This window comes from Melospiza georgiana, chromosome 4 (genome assembly GCF_028018845.1).
Source record: "Melospiza georgiana isolate bMelGeo1 chromosome 4, bMelGeo1.pri, whole genome shotgun sequence".
Lineage (NCBI taxonomy): Eukaryota > Metazoa > Chordata > Aves > Passeriformes > Passerellidae > Melospiza > Melospiza georgiana.
In genome coordinates, this window is record NC_080433.1 from 31094686 (window position 1) to 31113265 (window position 18580).

Below are 18580 nucleotides of genomic sequence, written 5' to 3' on the forward strand. Positions count from 1 at the left end.
TCCCCAGAACTACAGATGTATCTCCTTTTCATGGGATCCAAACTCACTTAAATGTGCATGAAGTGAGCCTGTATACACTCTGTCTGCCACTCTCTTGACTTGTTGTAATTACTGTTGGACCCTCGAAGTTGTCAGATTTTTTAGGGCAAGGACTGTACTTCTGCATTTGACACAGACAGCCCTGGGGCAAAATGACAGACCAGACGACCCTCCTTGCAACATTATATTCTCTGGTCACCTGTATCTGGACACTCCCTGGAATGACAACACACAAATCCTGATTTTTGCCCCAAATAACTGGGATACAAACAGCAGTCTCAAGGAACTTTAAAATAAGAACAGAAACTTAATAATGTACAACACTGAGAAGCTGATCTCCCCGACCAGCCAGTTATTAGACCTGAGATCAATTTTTCCACATGAATGATCTTCCAAAGTCAGACAAATTCTTCTATAAGCATCTAAACTATGCCCTGGCGAAGAGATACTCCATGGTCCCCAAAACACTTACAGTCTCAAAACATTTACTTATGGCTTGTAGATGTGTCTAGCTGGCAAGACTGCTATGGCACATAAAAGCCAGTGGTACACATGCTTCTATGTATGTAATTGGGATATTGTTATTCTATCTGTAATCCTTATTATTGAACAAAATTCACACAGTAATAATTTTGCCAAAGCTTTAATTAGGACAGAAAACACCAACCACGGAAAAATTATTTAAATAACTGTGGTAACCCCTTTTGCCTTCAATTTTCCTGCAACTTAGCTGACAGCACCCAGCACCCAGAGGAAGAAAAGCTAAGCTTTTCCTATTGTCCTCCAGTGACCCCTGCCCTCTGATTTGGTCATTACAATACCAGCTGCCCATTCCCCAAGCACTAGGGAAAAGATGACATCAGAGGAAGAAAACAAAACAAAAAGAGAGGGAGAAATATCTGCCCCTTCATTCCCAAAAAAAGTGCTAACTAGCAAGGGTCATCACACCAGCAAAGAACTATTCTCCCTTTCCCATCCACATCCATCAGATGGTATTCATGATATCAACATAAAAAAAACCCAAAACAAACCCTATTTGTATCAGTGTTTCTGAAGAAGCAGTGACATGAAAGAGTAAAACCAGAACAGGCTCCTCCTAACACACACCACAAAATACAGTCCAGAAATGGCTTAAGACAGCTTTCAAAATGTACTAGTAGGGTCTTCTTCCTCCATTCTCTAATAGCCCACTTTGCAATGTAAAACCTTTCTAAAATATAAAGAAGGGGGGTGGCAAGACACAAAAAGGCTGTTTTGAAGCAATCCTCAGAAAAAGTGAGGGAGAGAACCTGCTTTCCAAAGGTGTCTTCACCTCCACTTGTAGTTTTCTCATACAGGCCAACCTGCCGAGGTGAACCCTGGAGCACCGGCAGCCTCCTGAGCAGATGTTCAAATGCTTGCAAACTCCCAGGGCAAGAGAGGCAGAGGGACAGTGGCTGTTGCTAGGAGAGCAGCAGGCTTCCTGCTGGACTCATACACACAGGGCGGGGAAAGAAAAAACCCAGACCCCAAACAAAGATGCTTTCTTGCATCATGTGTGTGCATTTGCCATCTGCTGCTGCACCCACAGCATTGTTGTGCACATGAAGGAAGGCCTGCTGGTCTCTTCAGCTTTAACTTGTTCACGTGGCCAGGGGCAACTCTCTGCATTGCAGATCTCACCAAAACAACTGCACCAATGATTTAGGATTTAATGAGGGTATGGTGAGAAATTGTCCTCAAAAAGTCACTGCTAGAGTGCAGTATCTTCTGCTGAGTGGGTAGAGGCTTCTTACAGGATGAGACCAGGAGGGAAGTTACAATAGCATTTACAGGAAAGTAACCATTTCCCTCACATACAGTGCTAGTGGTATTACATCACTGCAGCAGATAACCAAAACCAAGCAGGTGCTCATCCTGAACACGGCACCCTCTCTTCTACAGGACTCCAAAGCACTTTACACTTTACCAGCCCCAGCACATGGCCACTGTGCTACCCTGTGCAAGCACACAAGTGGCCCCAGGATGGGACCAGAAGAATACACTGCTAACAAGCTGCACCAGGAACACAGGACAAAGCAGTATCTGGCTGCTAAGTGCTGTTAAAAGAGGCAGGAGCTAAGCAATATGTCACTTTCTAACACCCAGATACCATCAGCTGTTTTGGCTTCACCAAAAGCTTTTACCTTCCTGAAGCAAAGGACCCCAGAAAACCATAAACAGTCTCTACAGAACCCTGGAGGGAAGGCTCATGACCAGAGACCAGCGAGGGAGAGGATCAAGTTGCACAGGGCTTTGAGCAACCTGATCAAGTGAAAGTTGTCCCAGACCACGGCAAGGGTGCTGCACTAGATGATCTTCAAAGGTGCACCCTGAGACAAACCATCCTACCATTCTATGATTTTCAGTCACTAAGCAAGCCACGGTCATCCAGTTAAGCACACCATTCAGTAGGTGACAGCAATGCTCTCTCCTGAAATGCTGTTTTCAACCAGAAATAAAGTTCTCCCAGACCAGAGACTTCCCACCCCCCCATTTTCTGTGTGAGCCCTCCTTACCTTCATAGCAGTCCCGCACTGTGCCGAAGTAAACATAGTACTGGTCATTGGTGAAGAAGAGGAGGCTGAGCCAGGAGTCAAAGGCATAAATGGGCACGATGAAGAGGATGCGAACGATGTAGCGCTGCTCGTTTGGGCAGCTGTAGCAGCGCAGGTGCATGTAGATCTGGAGATGGACAGGGGAGAGCGGGATCAGGGTACATGGAGCACAGAGGAGAAAGCAGAACTGGAGAGCCAACTGGGCCAGGAAAAACAAACTCACTAAATCACCTCTCGATTGCCTCCAGCAGCCTCAAGGTGATGAACATAAAAGAAAAGATCAATCCCTGTTATCGTATGGCATTGATATAGCAACCCTTAGTTTGCAGACAGGGGGAAGGAGAGGGAAAAGAAAATGGAGGCATTTCTAATCTAGTTTCTTAAAAGGAATTGGGTTATTTTTACATAACCTTGCCCATATTCTTTTTGTTCAAACCTTTTTTCCAGTCATTAGCTCTACATTCCTGCTATCCTCTTTTAATTATCTAAGATTCATCACACTGCAGGCTGCTTTTCTCTGAAAAACACACTTGTGAACACTCTCTCTTTTGGCTGTTTTGGATGCTTTTGAGACTTTCACCTGAAACAACCTAAGAGAGCCCTTTACAGCATATCCCAAAGCTGATAAGCCACAGCCCATCTGCTCAAAAGGTGTTACCCTGCACATGGGTGACAGCACAGCCACAAAGGGTCAGCCATCAAGGGAGCACTGAGCTTATGCAGTGTGCTCAAAGGAACCACACAGTTTGCTCTGTCTGACTGCACACACGCCAATCCCTCTAAGTCACTGGCTGGGGGGAGCACAGCATCCCCCACCCTTCCCGCTCCCACCACTCACAGCTCCTTAGCCATCATTAAATCCCACACCCAAGATGCTTTTTTACAGAATACCCACCTCCCCAAAAAGGTACTGACCACAAGCACACCCTGAAGATGAGCACAACCCCTGCAATGCCCTAATAACACAGGCAGAGCTTCAGCACCATTTGTGGGTACACTCTCTTGACCACGGAGTCAGGAGAGGCAAGGCCTCTGTACAGCAATTCTCACTAAGCTGCTGTCCCAGCTGCTGGAATTAGTAACAGCCAGCTGACTACATATGTGCCTCACCACTGACTGATTCTGCTGCCTGAAGAGGTACAAGCATTTGTTTGAAGCTTCACCCTGCATTTTGGGGTGCTATGAGGATTCTCCAGAGACTAAAAAAAACATACACTCTCATCTTTGCACTGTAAGGGAGAGGGGCTTGTGCCTCCCCAGCTGTCTGTTGCTTGTTCCTCCCTGGTCAAAACCGACTGAAGGGCTCAAAAATACTTCTGTTTCCTTTCCCTATGAAATGCTCAAAACCACTTCTGATTCCTCTTCTTGACCCGTGAGGAGCTCACAAAACACTCATTTCCTGAGGAGAACAGGTTGAAAGTAAGCTAACAAACCTTAGAGATATTTTTGCCTTGCGACAATCCCAGTGACACATCTCACCCAGCACAGAGACAGCTGACACCAGAGTTCAGATGACTCCAAGCTTTGCCCTTGGGATGTCAGAAGAGCCCAGTGATCCGTGTGCCTGGGAGAGCACAGGAACTGCTGCTGTGTAAGAGGACAACAGCGTGTTCCAATCAGCAGTGTCTCTCTGGCACTGACTTCCATGAGTATCTTCAGAGAAGGCCATTAATGCCTAACTGTGCAATGCGAAAATTTCTTCCTACCCTCAGCAGGTGATCAATTTGACAGGAGGATCCATGGCACTTGTAATTGTTACCCAAGCTGGTGAAACTGCAGGTATTACTCTTATTCATCTGTGACTAATCCATTTTTTACCTTCACTAGCTCCTGTACTCCACCAATAGGCTGTACTTTTCTACATTCTAGTCATCACTCTGGAATCTACAATCCAACAGGTACAAAACATGGGTTGATAAATAACAGGACTTGTGTTTCCCCACTGTATTTTTCAGTTCACATGACAACTGCATGAAAGAGAGGCAGAGAACAGGATGCAGGGTTTGACTTAGGCTCCCAGGACACCTGCCCCAGAGAGAGGGGAGGAGGAAAAAATTAAAATGAAACATTTCCTGCTACTCCTTTCCGCAGCAGAGTTCAGCCTGTGGAATCCACTGGCACAGGAGATCAAAGGAGGAATGTCAAACAACAGGTGACTAGGATCTTTTAGCTAACAGCTGACACAATAAAAAATGGCAATATTCAGCTAAAGACCTGTGAAAGGATGACCTAAGATAACACACCATTCTGAAAACCTTCAAGAGATGGTGAAATGTTTTACACCTGCTAGTTTTAAAGAGTGTGCTTCCTCTCCATTCACACTGTGGAAATGGTCTGTTCTTCATTTGGGGAAAAGGAAAGGATGAGAAGTACAAGTGCCAGGGTTTTACCTGATGGCAGGTGATGAGCAAAGCTGTCCATACAAAGAAACCTGAGATAGCCTGAGCAGCAGTGGTCATGAGGAATATTGGCTGCTCCACAGCCGTGGGGCTGCCATCCTCTGGCATCCAGGAGAAGTTAGGAGCCACAGCTGGAGTGGTGGCAGTTGACCCCAGTCTGGGGGCTGCAGTGACATCAGTCATCATAATCATGGTGCCTTTTGGTGTGAGGTTCCAGTTGGGATTGCTAAAGAGCTGCCCACGGGCCAAGACCTGTCAGGGAAGAGAACCACAAAGCAATTGAACCCAGCTGAAAGGAGTCAGGAATGTAACAGAACTTTGCATCTCTCACATGCCTTCCACCAGGCTGCTCACATGCTTTGTGAACAGGACCTGGGTGTGTCTGCCACTGCCACCCCTTGTGATATAACAGACCATGTGGCACTCAGAAACCTCTGACAGCCCCCCAGAGATCATGAAATCTGGCCACTGTCATCATCACCCCCCTTCTGCAACAAAAACATATAAGATGAATACAGCATTCACCAGAGATCACAGAATCATAGAATGGTTTGGATTGGAAAAGACCTTAAGGGACCATCTAGTTCCAAGCCCTGTGCTATGGGCCAGGGACTCCTTCCACTAGACCAGGTTGCTCAGACTCCAACAAACCTGTCCCTGAACACTTCAAAGGATGGAGCATCCCTAACTCCTGTGGGCAACCTGTGCCACTGTCTCACCTCTCTCACAGCAAAGAATTTCTTCCTAACATCTAATTTAACCTACTCACAGTTTAAAGCCATTTCCCTTAGTCCTATCACTACACACCCTTGTAAAAAGATCAGAAGGAGGTGTCTAAACCATTCCTACTGGAAGATGACAGGCACACTTAAGTTAACATCTCTATTTTCCATAAGAGTACAGGCTATTCTGCTGTGTCCTACTGTCATGGTTAGCCTGCCAAGCAGCAACAAGCAACAAGAACATGTGCCACAGTGTCCCTGTGCAGGAAGGGGACAGAGAGAAGAATATCCTAATTCCTCCAGCAAGCAATACCCACCTCTCCTACAGCCATGCTGAAAACCACACTCAGCCCAAAGCTGAAGGATATGAACTGAAAGCTCTTCTCATTTTGACAGTGTGAACAGCATGAAAGTCATGCTTTTACCAAAATTTGTATGGCATAGTAGATTTAGCCAGCCTGTTATTAATGTTACTAACTTTGCATTGTTTTCTACATGATGTGAATTTAACCTGATCGGCTTTTAAAAGCCAGCTGACACATAAAATCACATACAGAACACAAGAATATGCAAGATTTCAAAGCAGCATGACCCTTGGCCATTTCCTGGCTAAAAAGCTATTTTCTTTCAATGGAACAAATTCTTGAAGGTCTAAGATCTAAAGTAGCTATTATTTTCAATTTGGTCATAAGCAGGCTCTAGTGTGACCTCTGGACTGTAGGAAGATAATCCACTTAAACCAAGATCACAAGCAGGCAGCCATTGGTTCTGTCCATTAGAAGAGCTGCTTCTGATCCCCCTATCAAAGGGAACAGCATAATATTGCCTCCTTCTGATAACCTCCTAATATTTTTCACAAGAGCACTTCTATAAAAGCTCAAGTCATTGCTCCTACACAGGCCTTTATGATCAGTGGATGGAAAGGGCTTTGGAAAGGCCAATGATCCATCGCCGGAGTTTACAGCTGCAGCAGGGAAGGGCACATCTGTCATCTACTGACAAGTTGTTACAGAACACAAAAGAGAATACATGTTCACAGAGGAACTGCCCCAGCCCTGTTCCACCCGAAGCCACAGCACAAACTAGGGAACAGGTACCCAGTAAAAGCAGAGTGCCAGTAGCAAGTCCTTTTCACATGCACACTAAGGCACAAAAATGGCCCCTTTAGCACGGGCTTTTCCAAAACACACACTCGTATCACCAGTGTGCAGCAGTCTGATGTTACCTTATGTCACACTCCACCTCCTTTCTGCTTTCTTCCACGGGGGAAAAGAAATGTTCTGGGAAACACTCAGATTTGTTTAAGCATGTCTTACTATAGGTGGAGCTGCACAAGTGCTGTGCTTTAATTTACAAAATAATTGTCAAACCTGGCTTTTCTTTGTTCTTTCCAACAGATCCCTGCTCTGAGTTACAGCTTTCCATAACTGCATGTACAGTAGGATAACTCCTCTCCAGTCCTGATCAGTACAGAAAATGTAACTTAAGTTTTGAGCTTTCTAAGCATACACACACACACATACACACACATATTTCATCATCTGTACTATATCTAAATATTTGGAGAGATGGAGGCTGGGTGGAGATGTCACAAGTTAGCAAGGCTTTTATTGCTTTTAAAAGAAAGGAATTTCTACCCAAGTAACTTCTGAAGCAATTGAATATGCACAGTGCTGAGAGTGCTTCCACAAAGCTCAAGAAGGGCACATCTAAAATGAAATCAGAGCAGATGCACCTGTGGTTAACGCAACCCTAAATAAAGTCCAGCCAGCTGCAGTCCTGCACATCCCAGTGCACTTTGGGAGCTATGCAAGACAGGAAGCTGCTAAGCCCTTCCAAAAGTTCATGGGGGAGAGGATCTGTACAGCAGACCGCAGGTGCCAGGAGAAACAGGGCCTGGACCTGCACACTCCAGCTAATCAAACCAGATCAGCAGCAGAGACCCAAATGCAGCAGCAGTAACATCAAGAGAACTGAGGATCTGAAAGGGAATTCTTCTGTGTCTCTGCACTCACTTAAAAATAAGTAAAAACAGCAAAAAGTAACCAACAAGCATTTTGTCATGACAAGGGTTATGTATTCATAAGCAAGGTCAGTCATAAATTGAAGTTGTGTATGCAATCTTAACACTGCCCCCTTGTGATTATACATCAACAGCCATTAATTACAGGATTGAGCATCATTCTTCACCTAATCTCCTTCAATTCACACAGTCATTGAAATAACTTTTTCCACCACTGTGTTCTGAAAGAAAATACACAAACTCTCTTACAAACAGGGCTTACATCTGCTACCCAAACCACCTCACCTATGAGCATTCAGGGCTGCCCCTGAGGACACCATTTTATTTCCTTGACACCTTTTATTGGTTCTATGCATCAGTTTGCAGCTCATTCTCCTTGCTAGTGAAACATGAAGGAACGCTGTACTCTAAAATCCACAAAATTAACATAAGCCTTCCAAATTATCCCTTCTAATCTCCTCAAGTCCCACACAACACAGCTACAGTGACAGGTATAAGTAGTGCACAAAGCTGTTGTTATGAAATTCTACTGTATGCAAGAAGCTGAAGGTGTAAGAGCAATTCCAGTCTATACTTAAGAAACAGGTAATAGCACAGATGACTGGAGCCTTAATCGGGAAAGTGGATTTCAGCTCATTCACTGCCACCAGCTCAGTCTGCTAGCTCCTCTTCTGCCTTTTTAAAAAGAGCATTGTGAGGGTTGGCTGTGGCAACTCGTCCCAACAGGCCTTGCTTCTGAGATGTCTCTTCCACTGCGCAACAGGACACAAGCCCACAAAAGCCCAGAAAAGGTACTGCCTGGGAACATGTCACAGCAAAAATACTGCCTTGATAAGGTAGATCCAGTGCCTTGGTATCAGCAGCTTCCCTCTTACACTGTGAATGTGTTTTGACATTTATTTCTTAGACATCTACCTCCATCACAGCCCAAGCCAGCACCACAACACACTTTCCTGCTTACTCTCATGCCTGGGTAAAAAGGTACTTTCCAACAGCCATACAGCTATTCCCTATTCACCTCCATCACCTCCTGGCTGTGATCTCTTTCCTGGTGCTCCTCCCAGCTGGCTGTATTTCTCTGTTGTTTCTTGTGCATTTCAAGCTCCCTGGAACAACCATCTTTTTGTTCTCTGTCCATACAGTTCCCAGCACTGCAAGGTACCAAACCACGAGGAAAGCATTTGACATTACCATATGTCAAATTAGGGGCATTTGGAAACCCAAATTACCAATGCAATACAAACCAATCTAATGCAAACTAAATTTTGAAGCATTTCTTACTCTTCTGCCATATCCTGTTTTCTCTTCCCACCTGTTTCATCATTGCTTTCAGTTCAAGGAAGAGTAAAGTTCCTTGCACACTTATTCTCCCTCTCTGGAGAGCTCTCCTAAACATATCAAAGGAAAATATTTCAAAACTTCTAGATTTCACTCTTGGAGCTTTCCCGATCTCCAAGTGACTACCTTGCTCCCCCCAGAGGTAACCTGCAACATAACAGGACCACAACAGAGACCTGAAAAGCACCAAACTTTGGAAACTGGAAACAAGCACACATAAAAGTACATCTACATAAACACGCAGGACTTTTGGACACAGGTTAGGTGTATTCCAGGATGGCCACAAGAAACTTGGACCAGAGCTAGTATGATTCTTCTACATGGGTTACAGGAGTTTCTGGCAGTACTGAGGTCTATACACAACCACCTCCCAACAGGGAAGGCAGGGATCACACTCCCATCCCCTACAAGCTGTCACCTGCTCCTGCCCAGATGTCATCACAAGTTATGTATGTTAGAGCAAGACAAGGCCTTGTGCTGCCAGGGCATTAGCTTAAACATCAAACCTCTTACACTTACCTAACACATCTTCTGAAAACACTTCAGGAGTATTGGGGGGACTCTCAATGAAAGGAAAGGAAAAGAAAACAAAACAAAGCCTGTGCTGTTTCTATCAAGATAACTATCCTGACAAAAACCCAGGGATCCAGAACACTGTTACAAAGATTCTTGATAGAGAAGAAGCTCCAAATGGCATGGGGACCAGTTCTCTTAATGACACCACACAGATGTAAAGTAGCAGGGATGTGTCCACACAGCCTGCATCCACAGAAAAACCAGCACACTAATTCTCCATCAGGAGCAGATTGCCAGTCCTGTATCTTTTGGAAATAGAGACCTCCTGTCTCCAACATTAACATGGCAGCTTCTTCTGCTGAAAATAAACTCAAAACAGAAAACAGACAGGATGTGGCAAAAGTGAAAACAAAAAACTTCTTTTTTGGCTTGCATAAAGGCATGGAAAATGTTACCACTGAGGAGGAGCTATTTCTACATAAACAAACATAAATTGTTTATGAAAAAATATGAAAACCTCACTTCTGATGCAACAAAAGCGGTGTAAGAGGAGGGAAGAAAGGTTCATGCATGGTCCTTTAGTTCCATAGTACATCTGAATATTCCAACAGAATCTAGTAAAGGAGGAGGTGTTTGCCTGCTCTGATCAAGACCTACCCCAGTGCCAAAAGGAAAAGAACCCCCAACAGCAGGACTCGGAAGCTGTTCTCTCCCATCTGCAAAAACAATCTGTGGTTTTAAAATAGATCATCTCATCCAAGGCTGAAAGTATTTAATTTCTAAACTGCTGAGTGAGCAAAGAATGATACACAAAGCTATCCCATGAAAGAGTCTTAACAGCTAAGCCTCCTTCTGCTGTATAAGACACACACCAAAAAAACACACACAACCTGGCTGCAAGGTTCTCCTGGAGAGCTACGAGACAAGACAATGTTCTTCCTTAAAACCTACTCCACAGTCACACTGATTTAAATATCCACCATACTGAACTTGGTTAAAATACCACAAAAACATTTCCCATTCCCCTCAAATTCTTATTTCTTCAAGAGTTTCTCCATTAAATTATCTTTATTCTGGATCCAAAAAGGCCAATACAGAAGTGCCATGCCATAGATAAATCAGAGCCTGAACTTTCTGCATTTATTAGGACACAAGCAAGAGCTCTGTATTAGTGAAAGCAGCAGCTTAATGTTTTTGACAATGTGTCCTAGACTTACAAGGAATACAAAAACACAGGACAAAATGGTTCAATGTTTATTTTAGACCATTTTAATTATAACAACGCCTACAATTGCCAACTGGGACCAGCTCTTTTTATTGTGCTAGATATATATGATAAATAATTAATCCAAGGTGTTTTCAACATCCAATGGGACGGCATCACCAGCTGAAATGACAAAAGGGAGGAAAAGGAGCAGGTAGATAGGACAAAATAGCACTACACTACACAGTAAGAGAGTCATTGGCACAGCTGAAATCAGTGATAGCAATCCAAGAAAAATCAAATGCTTTCACATTTATTACTTCTTAAATTGCTTTTGCTCTCTGGGGTAGCATCTAGTTTACTTAGCTATGAGACATGAAAAGGTCCCAACAGAGCATTTTTAAGCTCTCCAGTAGCACTCCCAAAACAATCAGAGTTAAGAATGTGACCTGGCATGCAATTTCAACTAGTACAACTCATCTACATTTTACTGCACATGCTGGGCAAAGCTTTCTTAACTTCAAGTGTGTCCAAGTCTGCCCACAAGGCACACCTGGCACACAGGCACACATGGGTAGCTGTGAACACACATGAGCAATGCTGTGCTCAGTCACAAGACAGGCACTCACCAGGCTCACAAACACACACAGTGCCTGCAGCTGCTGCACCCCATGGCAGCTTAACGTGCTTGTCTGTCTGCACAACAAGTGCAGGTCCAAATGCAGCTCTCCTCGGTGTTATCTCTTCAGGAGTGAGCAGTCTGCAGAGATGCCCCAGTCTCAATTTCCCAGCTGTCAGTACAGTCAGTGAAACAAGGGGAAAGTGTCACTGGGACAGAGGACCAGTAGGGTCAGCAAGAGTGGGACAGGGAGCCTTCAGCTCAGAAGCAGAAGGCAGAGGAGTCAGGCACCTAAGGGAGACCAAACCACATGGCAAGGTACACACCCACTAAGCCATACTCAAGAGATGATCCCATGCCTACATACACGTAAGACTGCACTGTACACATAAACAATTTAACCTTCAACAAGGTCACATTCCTATGTTCCTCATTTTAGGGAAACTAAAATCTGAGAATACCACAAAAATCTTCTGCACATGCAGCTCACACAGCCCCCACCCATTTTGCTAGCCTATAGTCATCCTAAGAGAAGCTTCCCCTCCCCATGTGCCCATTAAAAAAACTTAGAATCAACAACAAAACCCTTTTACCCTGAGCCATGCACTCTTCTTTCCAGAGTTTTTTTCTGCTCTATTAATTTCTGTTGTCTCACTGTATTTGCACAGCCCTCCTCCCCCCATCCTCCTCCTCCTATTTTTTTTTTTTTTTTGTGGACTGACCCACATTGTGATGGGTCAATATCTAACATCTAGTCCCTTTTTTGGAAGGAGACGGGAAAAAGAGAGAAAGGGGGAGGGAGAGGAGGAGGAGGGATGTTCCCCAACCTTTTCTGCTTTGAGAACAGGAAGAAATACACTTGGGCCACGCACTGCATCCCTTTCCCATACTCCCAACAGCCCAACCCCACATAAACCAGGCAAGCCCTCTGCTCCCAGGGGAGAAACACAGAAAGAGTGTAAAGATATTCTGCAACTGGCAGAGGGGAAAGAGGCAAGAAGAAAAAAGGATGTGTTGTAAACAATTGTGTCCCACATGACAGAGGATGTTTGCATTTCATTTTCCAAACTCTCAAGAACAAAGTCAAATCAGAACTTATTCCACCAACACTTTTTTTTTTTTTTGTTTCCCACCTCTGAGTGCCAAGACAGGGTAGACAACAGTTTTTAAATTACCACTGGGTATATGGTTCTTTTAAGAAGAACCAAAACTCAAACTCTACAGCAGCATGGAAAAGTATTGAACTTGTGGCAGTCACACACAAAGGAAGTTTTTCTAATACATTAGAGTATATTTCTCCATCCAGAAGATGACATATAGAATCTATCAGATCAGATCCACACTTCAATTTAGCAAGTAAATGAGCTGAAAGAACCCAGACATCTTATCAGAGGTCTAGGCAACTGTGCAGTGGTGCATATGAGGGCAATGGCACATCTGACTTCCCCAGCAATCATTCTCTGGTGCAGACATGTAGCAGTGATGAACGCTGCAGGAGTAAAATCAGTGATTCTCAACAAAGCACGCAAGGCCGCACTCACTATAAAGCCATTTTGTTAATAAAAATACTGCAGAGGCAAAGTTCTGAAAGCTGAATTAGGACCTTTGTATTCCTGGACTCACGGGAGTCTCTTTATACTAAAAGCCATCAGCAGCAATGCATCTTCTCTATAGAGAAAAAAATCATGTCAAGCATCAACCCGAGAGGGTGCGTGCTTAAAAAAAGGACAAAGCTTCAACTCAATGTTTCCAGATGCTCTGACATTAAATTATGCAGTTGCATGAAGTTACTTGAAAGGGAATTTGTATGAATGACTTTTGGCTTAAGACTCTTGTAAAATCAGTGCCATCACAAAGTCATTGGGAGGGGGGAAAGGAAGTCTGTAAGTCAGAAGAGTTTGGAGGACAGAAGTCACTCCCAGCTGACAGGACAAACAGCTGCAAGTGGCTTCACCCACCACTAACCATTCTTTCATAGCAAAAAGAGCAAGGAAGAGACAAGATATGGTGAGCCAGGAAGAGAAATTCACTCACTTCCAACCTGCCTCTTGAAGTGACTGACTTGTCCACATTCATTTCAAGTAACTTGGACAGAGACACAGCTACATGACTGCTGGTGAGGCTGTATCTGTGCTGGAGATGACCAGGCAGCTGCAGGCTCCCAAGCAATCAGCTCAGCAGCCTCCAACAGCATCCACGTCATGTTCTGCAGCCTGAGGAGGGAACACTGGGTCTGCAAGGTCAGCTTTTAAGGCATTATTTCATCTCATCTCCTTCTTGAAGCCTCACTGCTGCACTGTGTAACATGTTGCAGTCATTTTCTTTGCTGAATCAGAGGGATTTTTTTTTACTAGCAAGTTGATCGGGGGCCACATGTACAAAATACCCAGGCAGAGATGGACGCTTTGGGGCTAGACACAAAAAAACGTGAGGCCATGACACCAACTCTCTGGGCTCTTGGTCACTCTTCATTACACAACATCCTCAAATAGCTGATCCTTTCAGTATCATCAGACTCCCAGGCACTGTGACTGTAAGATAATAATAGCAACATTCCCATCCTTTCAATACAGAGACAGACTTGAGGGTGGGCAGACAAACAGCCAGGCAGTGTATGGGTTAATACTGCAGGTAGAATGTCAGTTATTTCCCTTTTCAGGTTCCTGTGAATTGTTCCCCTCGAGGGCTATAAAGACCTGGTCAAAGCCAGATACAGCACAGTTCCTGAGCAGCTTGCCTATACACTGTATTTTCCCTGGACACAGCTTGCTCTGCTGCCTTCCCAGACATGTTACTTACACCATCAGAAACAAAAACCCCATGGAGGTTGACCTGATTTTTAAAGAGAGAGAACCTGGCTATGAGCAAGTACTCCAGCCCCCACCTCTTGTTAGAAGAGAGAGACTCTGAGGTGAGACTCCTGGAGGGTGGTTGCAACTCACAGCTTTATCTGGCAGAATTTCACTTCCAAAACTTTCCTGGGGAATTGATGCTCTGAGAACAAGTCCAGTTGCTCTCCCCAAAAGTAGTCCATGCAGGGAAAAAAAAAAAACCAACATATACAGAAAAAACCCACCAAACCCCAGAAAAAAATGGGAGGGGGGGGAAAGAAAAAAATACCCTAAATCCCTTACTATAAGGGTGTTTTCAGTTCAAGCACTGTAATATTTTACAGTTGTTTTAGCTAAGAGTTTCAATTCATCTTATCACAGTGTCAAACTGCTTTCAGAGTCCCAAGCACGCTGGCAGGGTGTGATGTCTTGACAGGAAACCACTCTTCCACCACAAGAAAGCAAACCCCAATGAGTCTGGGAAGAAGCGAGAACAGCACACAACAGACACAGCATTCCAAGCAAACAGCTGGGCAAGGCAGCACACAAAACTCCAACCCAGTGCTATTCTCTACAGCACCTCAAATTTCCAGGGCCTTGACAAGCACAATCAATCACAAACTCTAAAGCAGAGAAGAGCTTCTGCCCCCAGCCAGGGCCGCTCAATAACACCCAGCTGCTTTGTTACACGGGCAGCCAGCAGCAGGCGTGTACTAGAAAACTCGACTGTACAAAGGCTAAATGCAATTTCTCTCCGAGGCTGTGCTGTCCTCTTCATATTGTAGACAGGTCAACCTGTACATTCACTGCTGCTTTCCTTGGTTTCCTCAGTTTTAGGCTGGAAACACTGAAAAAACGAGTCATAGCAATGGCACTTCAGAATCAGCAAGTCTGATTTGAAACTTCGTGTTTTACTTCAAACTTCATTCAATACAACACTGGGCTCTTGAAGCAGCCAGGACCAAACAACAAACATCTCCTGAGGAATTCACTGCTTCCACCACATTCCTGCAAGAGCTCAAAGATATCCTTAGAGCTGCTGGAAAATGAAACAGGCACTTTTGCTAGAAGGAGCAGGTAACAATTATCTCCCTCAATGTAAACATAAGCCAATTAAAAGCGAAACCAAAACAGGAAGGGAGAAGGAATGAAGGGTAAGTTCCCCATGTGGAAATTAAGAGGTTGTCATCTCATACCAAAACATGATTATTAGATGCTTTAGTTAGTGCAGCAGTAGAACTGGGTAGAAAAAAGAACTACCTTTTTTGAGGGGGAAGGAGGTGTTTTAAAAGCTATTTTGTGCTAGGAAAAAAACCCACCCACCCTTCTTTTATCCATGAGAAGAAAAGAATCCTAATCCCCAATTGCAAAAGCTCACCTCCCAGCCTGCTACCAGCAAACAGCAAAGAACCTGACAGAGAACAAGGCAGATTTCTAGCTGGATTCTGTCAAATGGTTAGAGACCATACAGCTCAGAATGCTGTCTAGCCAGACCAGCTAGTCACACTGAACTTCAGTTTCTGACCAGTTTATCTAAGAACCTTCCCCTTTAGACCGCCACGTGTCCTAAGGAGACAGACAAACTGAAGTCCCAAAGGTGCCCAGTGGCTGGGAGTGGCTGGCTCATCCCCTTGCTCCACTCGTCCAGCACTCTGAACCGATGCAGAGCCCCGAGTGGATCACAAAGCAAACACCTGCCCGCTCCACCGAGCTGGTCAGAAACGCTGACTCCACTGGCAAAGCTCCCCAGCCATTCTGCAGCAGGACCAAATCACTCCTGCTCCAGATGCACAGGAACCCACCTGCTGCTTCCATGCCACCTAAGGTTTACAGCACAACTGTAATAATGGCAGTATTAAGGACCTAAAAACCTGCTCCCTTAGACCAGAGCAGCTTTGAAACCAATTTTCTTGGGAACAATGGTGAAAAGAAAGCCTGAAGTAGGCCTTTCTGGGATACCTCCACCATAATAAAAGCTCTCCCAAAACGTGTATTGTTTAGTACTTAGCCAACATCCTAAAAAGTGTGAGAGTTTATTTTTTTGACAAACAGTATCACACAAATACAAACCTTTAGTATTAGAAACCTGAATAACACCAACATTTCTAGAGAAATCTGTGTTCCCTTTTAGGGAGGCTGCTAAGCTCTTAGACCAAAGGGTAACTTCCAGCAACACAAGTTCAAAGGCACAGTCAACTGCTGTATTAAAAGAGCCAAGTCTTTGTTAGTGGGATGTATGCTCTATTACGTTTTCATTGATTGTTTTCTTTTTTTTGCAGGATAGGAAAGCCATTTCTATTTACCCTATTAGCCTTTGCTCTGTTATTGATCAGTGTCTTCTATTTTTATCTTTAACAGAGGTAAACAGTCTTCTCTCTGGGGAAACCTGTCTTGATGTCTTCAATAATTACTCCTGTTCAAGCTCCTTACATGTCAAGAACAATCTGAAACTTTCTGTAAGCAGAACCCATCTTCACTATTTCCTCTAGATTTCCCACTCCTCCTCCTCCACCCACTCTTGACAGCTTCAGAGTGTTCCAGGCAGCCTTCAGAGAGCTGTCCCTGAAATCACTCTAGTTCCTTTCCACAATTCATCAGAACTCAATCACGCACACGTTCTCCCAAAGCCCTCCTTCCACTACAAGCTGCAGCTGACGAGGCTGACTTTAGCCCTTTCAGAGCAATTGAGATTTCGAGTCACCACGAGCATCCGAACGAGACCCACCACAACTCACCGACAGTGCAAGAGAACGCAGGCACAGTATCAGCCTCCGCACACACCTACCACACCAGCACATGCACGAGGTATCTGTCAGTCCACCCAGAACCAAAGGAACCCCAGCACACACAAACCTGGTGCCCACCACGTCACTACAGCCTACTGAGCTCCCAGCCCACCCCGAACAGACACAGCCGTGCACGCAGTGACACCCACCCAAGGGCACCCAGGAGCGTGACAGCGCTGGGAACGAGGGGGCTGTGCTGGGGCGTGTGCGTGCACAGCGAGAGCGGAACAGCTGCAGCAAGGACAGGCTGCGGGGAAGGAGGGAGAGCAAGGAACGGGGTGGGCTGCCCGGGGTGGGGGCTGCCCTGGGCGCTGCGGGTAGACGCGGGGGCGGGCGGTGTGTGCGCTGGTACGGAGGAATGTGCGCGGAGCGGAATGGCGGGGGCAGCCCTGAGGAGAAGGGGGCGCACACCGTGGGGGGAACGGGGCGGAGGGCTGAGCGGGGACGGGAGGAGCAGCGCGGGTTACGCCGGGGAACGGGAGGAGCAATGCGGGGGAGCGGGAACAGCGACCACACCGGGCCGAGGCGGGGCGCAAGGTGAGTCCGTGGGCGCCACAACGAGCCGCCCCCGCGCCAGCGCGGCCCCTCCGCTCCGGCCCGGCCCGCGCGCCCGCAGCCGCCCCCGCCACGTCTTACCGTGCAGCGGGCGGGCGGGCGCGGCCCAGCCCGGTGGGGCGAGGAGGGGTCGGGTCGGGCCCTGCCCGCTGCCCCGCGGGCGGCGCCGGCACCGGCGCGGGGGCGCGGAGGCCTCAGGAGCCCATGGCGACGCCGGGCCCGGCCCGGCCCTCCCTCGGCGCCTGCGCACGGCACCGAGCGCGCCGCCCACTGCCCGCGAAGGAGGGGGACCAGGATGACGTCACCGCGGCTCTCTTAAAGGGGCAGCGCCGCCGGGCGCGGCTGACGCGGCGGCTTCGCGCAGCGGCGGGCGGGGCCGTGCGCGGCCCGGGGCCGGGCACACGGGCGGGCCGGCCTGCTGGCCAGCGGCTCTTCCCGGACGGCTAAAGGCAGGACTGGCCTCAGGAAGAGCCTCCCCAGGTAGATTTCCACCCGACCTTAGCAGCGCAGATTTCCCCCGAACCCCGAGTGACGCAAACACACGGAGAGGTGCTGGAAAGCAAAGCCGTGCCTCTACTCAAGTCTGAACAAGGCACTCTGAGTCTAACAAAAAAAAAAAAAAAAAAAAAAAAAAAAAAAAAAAAAAACAAAACCACAAAAGCCGAACGAAGGAAGAAAACAAACGCACCACACCCTAGAACGTTTAATACGCCTGTGTTAGCAAAAGGAGGCGGCCTCCTACCCGCGACAGGGTTGATGATTTTGATGATTTTCTCCTTTTCTCCTGCTGAACTACAAGTCCCCTTGCCCATCTTGAAACAGATACGGAGCTCCTACCACACATGGCCCGAAATGGCAGCGCATTCCCGCTCCGTCCCAGGGCAGAGCTCCTGCCCCAAACATCCCCACAGCTCCTGGACCCTGCCAGATCACGGCTCTGCTGCCTCCCCCGAGCTGCAGGGAGGGCAGTGC

General features: G+C 46.4%; 1 protein-coding gene across 2 annotated transcripts in view; it reads right to left on the reverse strand.

The window, feature by feature from the left end:
• TMEM184B (transmembrane protein 184B) overlaps positions 1-17769 on the reverse strand; it is a 30191-nt gene extending 12422 nt beyond the window's left edge. For both annotated transcript variants that reach the window (XM_058023251.1, XM_058023250.1), the window contains exons 1-3: positions 17690-17769; positions 5006-5266; positions 2577-2742 (exon numbers count right to left, since the gene is read on the reverse strand). In XM_058023251.1, coding sequence (XP_057879234.1) covers positions 2577-2742; positions 5006-5206 — 367 coding nt within the window. In that variant the 5' untranslated portion in view covers positions 5207-5266; positions 17690-17769. The remainder of the gene's footprint in view (positions 1-2576; positions 2743-5005; positions 5267-17689) is intronic.
• Positions 17770-18580: the final 811 nt, after the last annotated feature.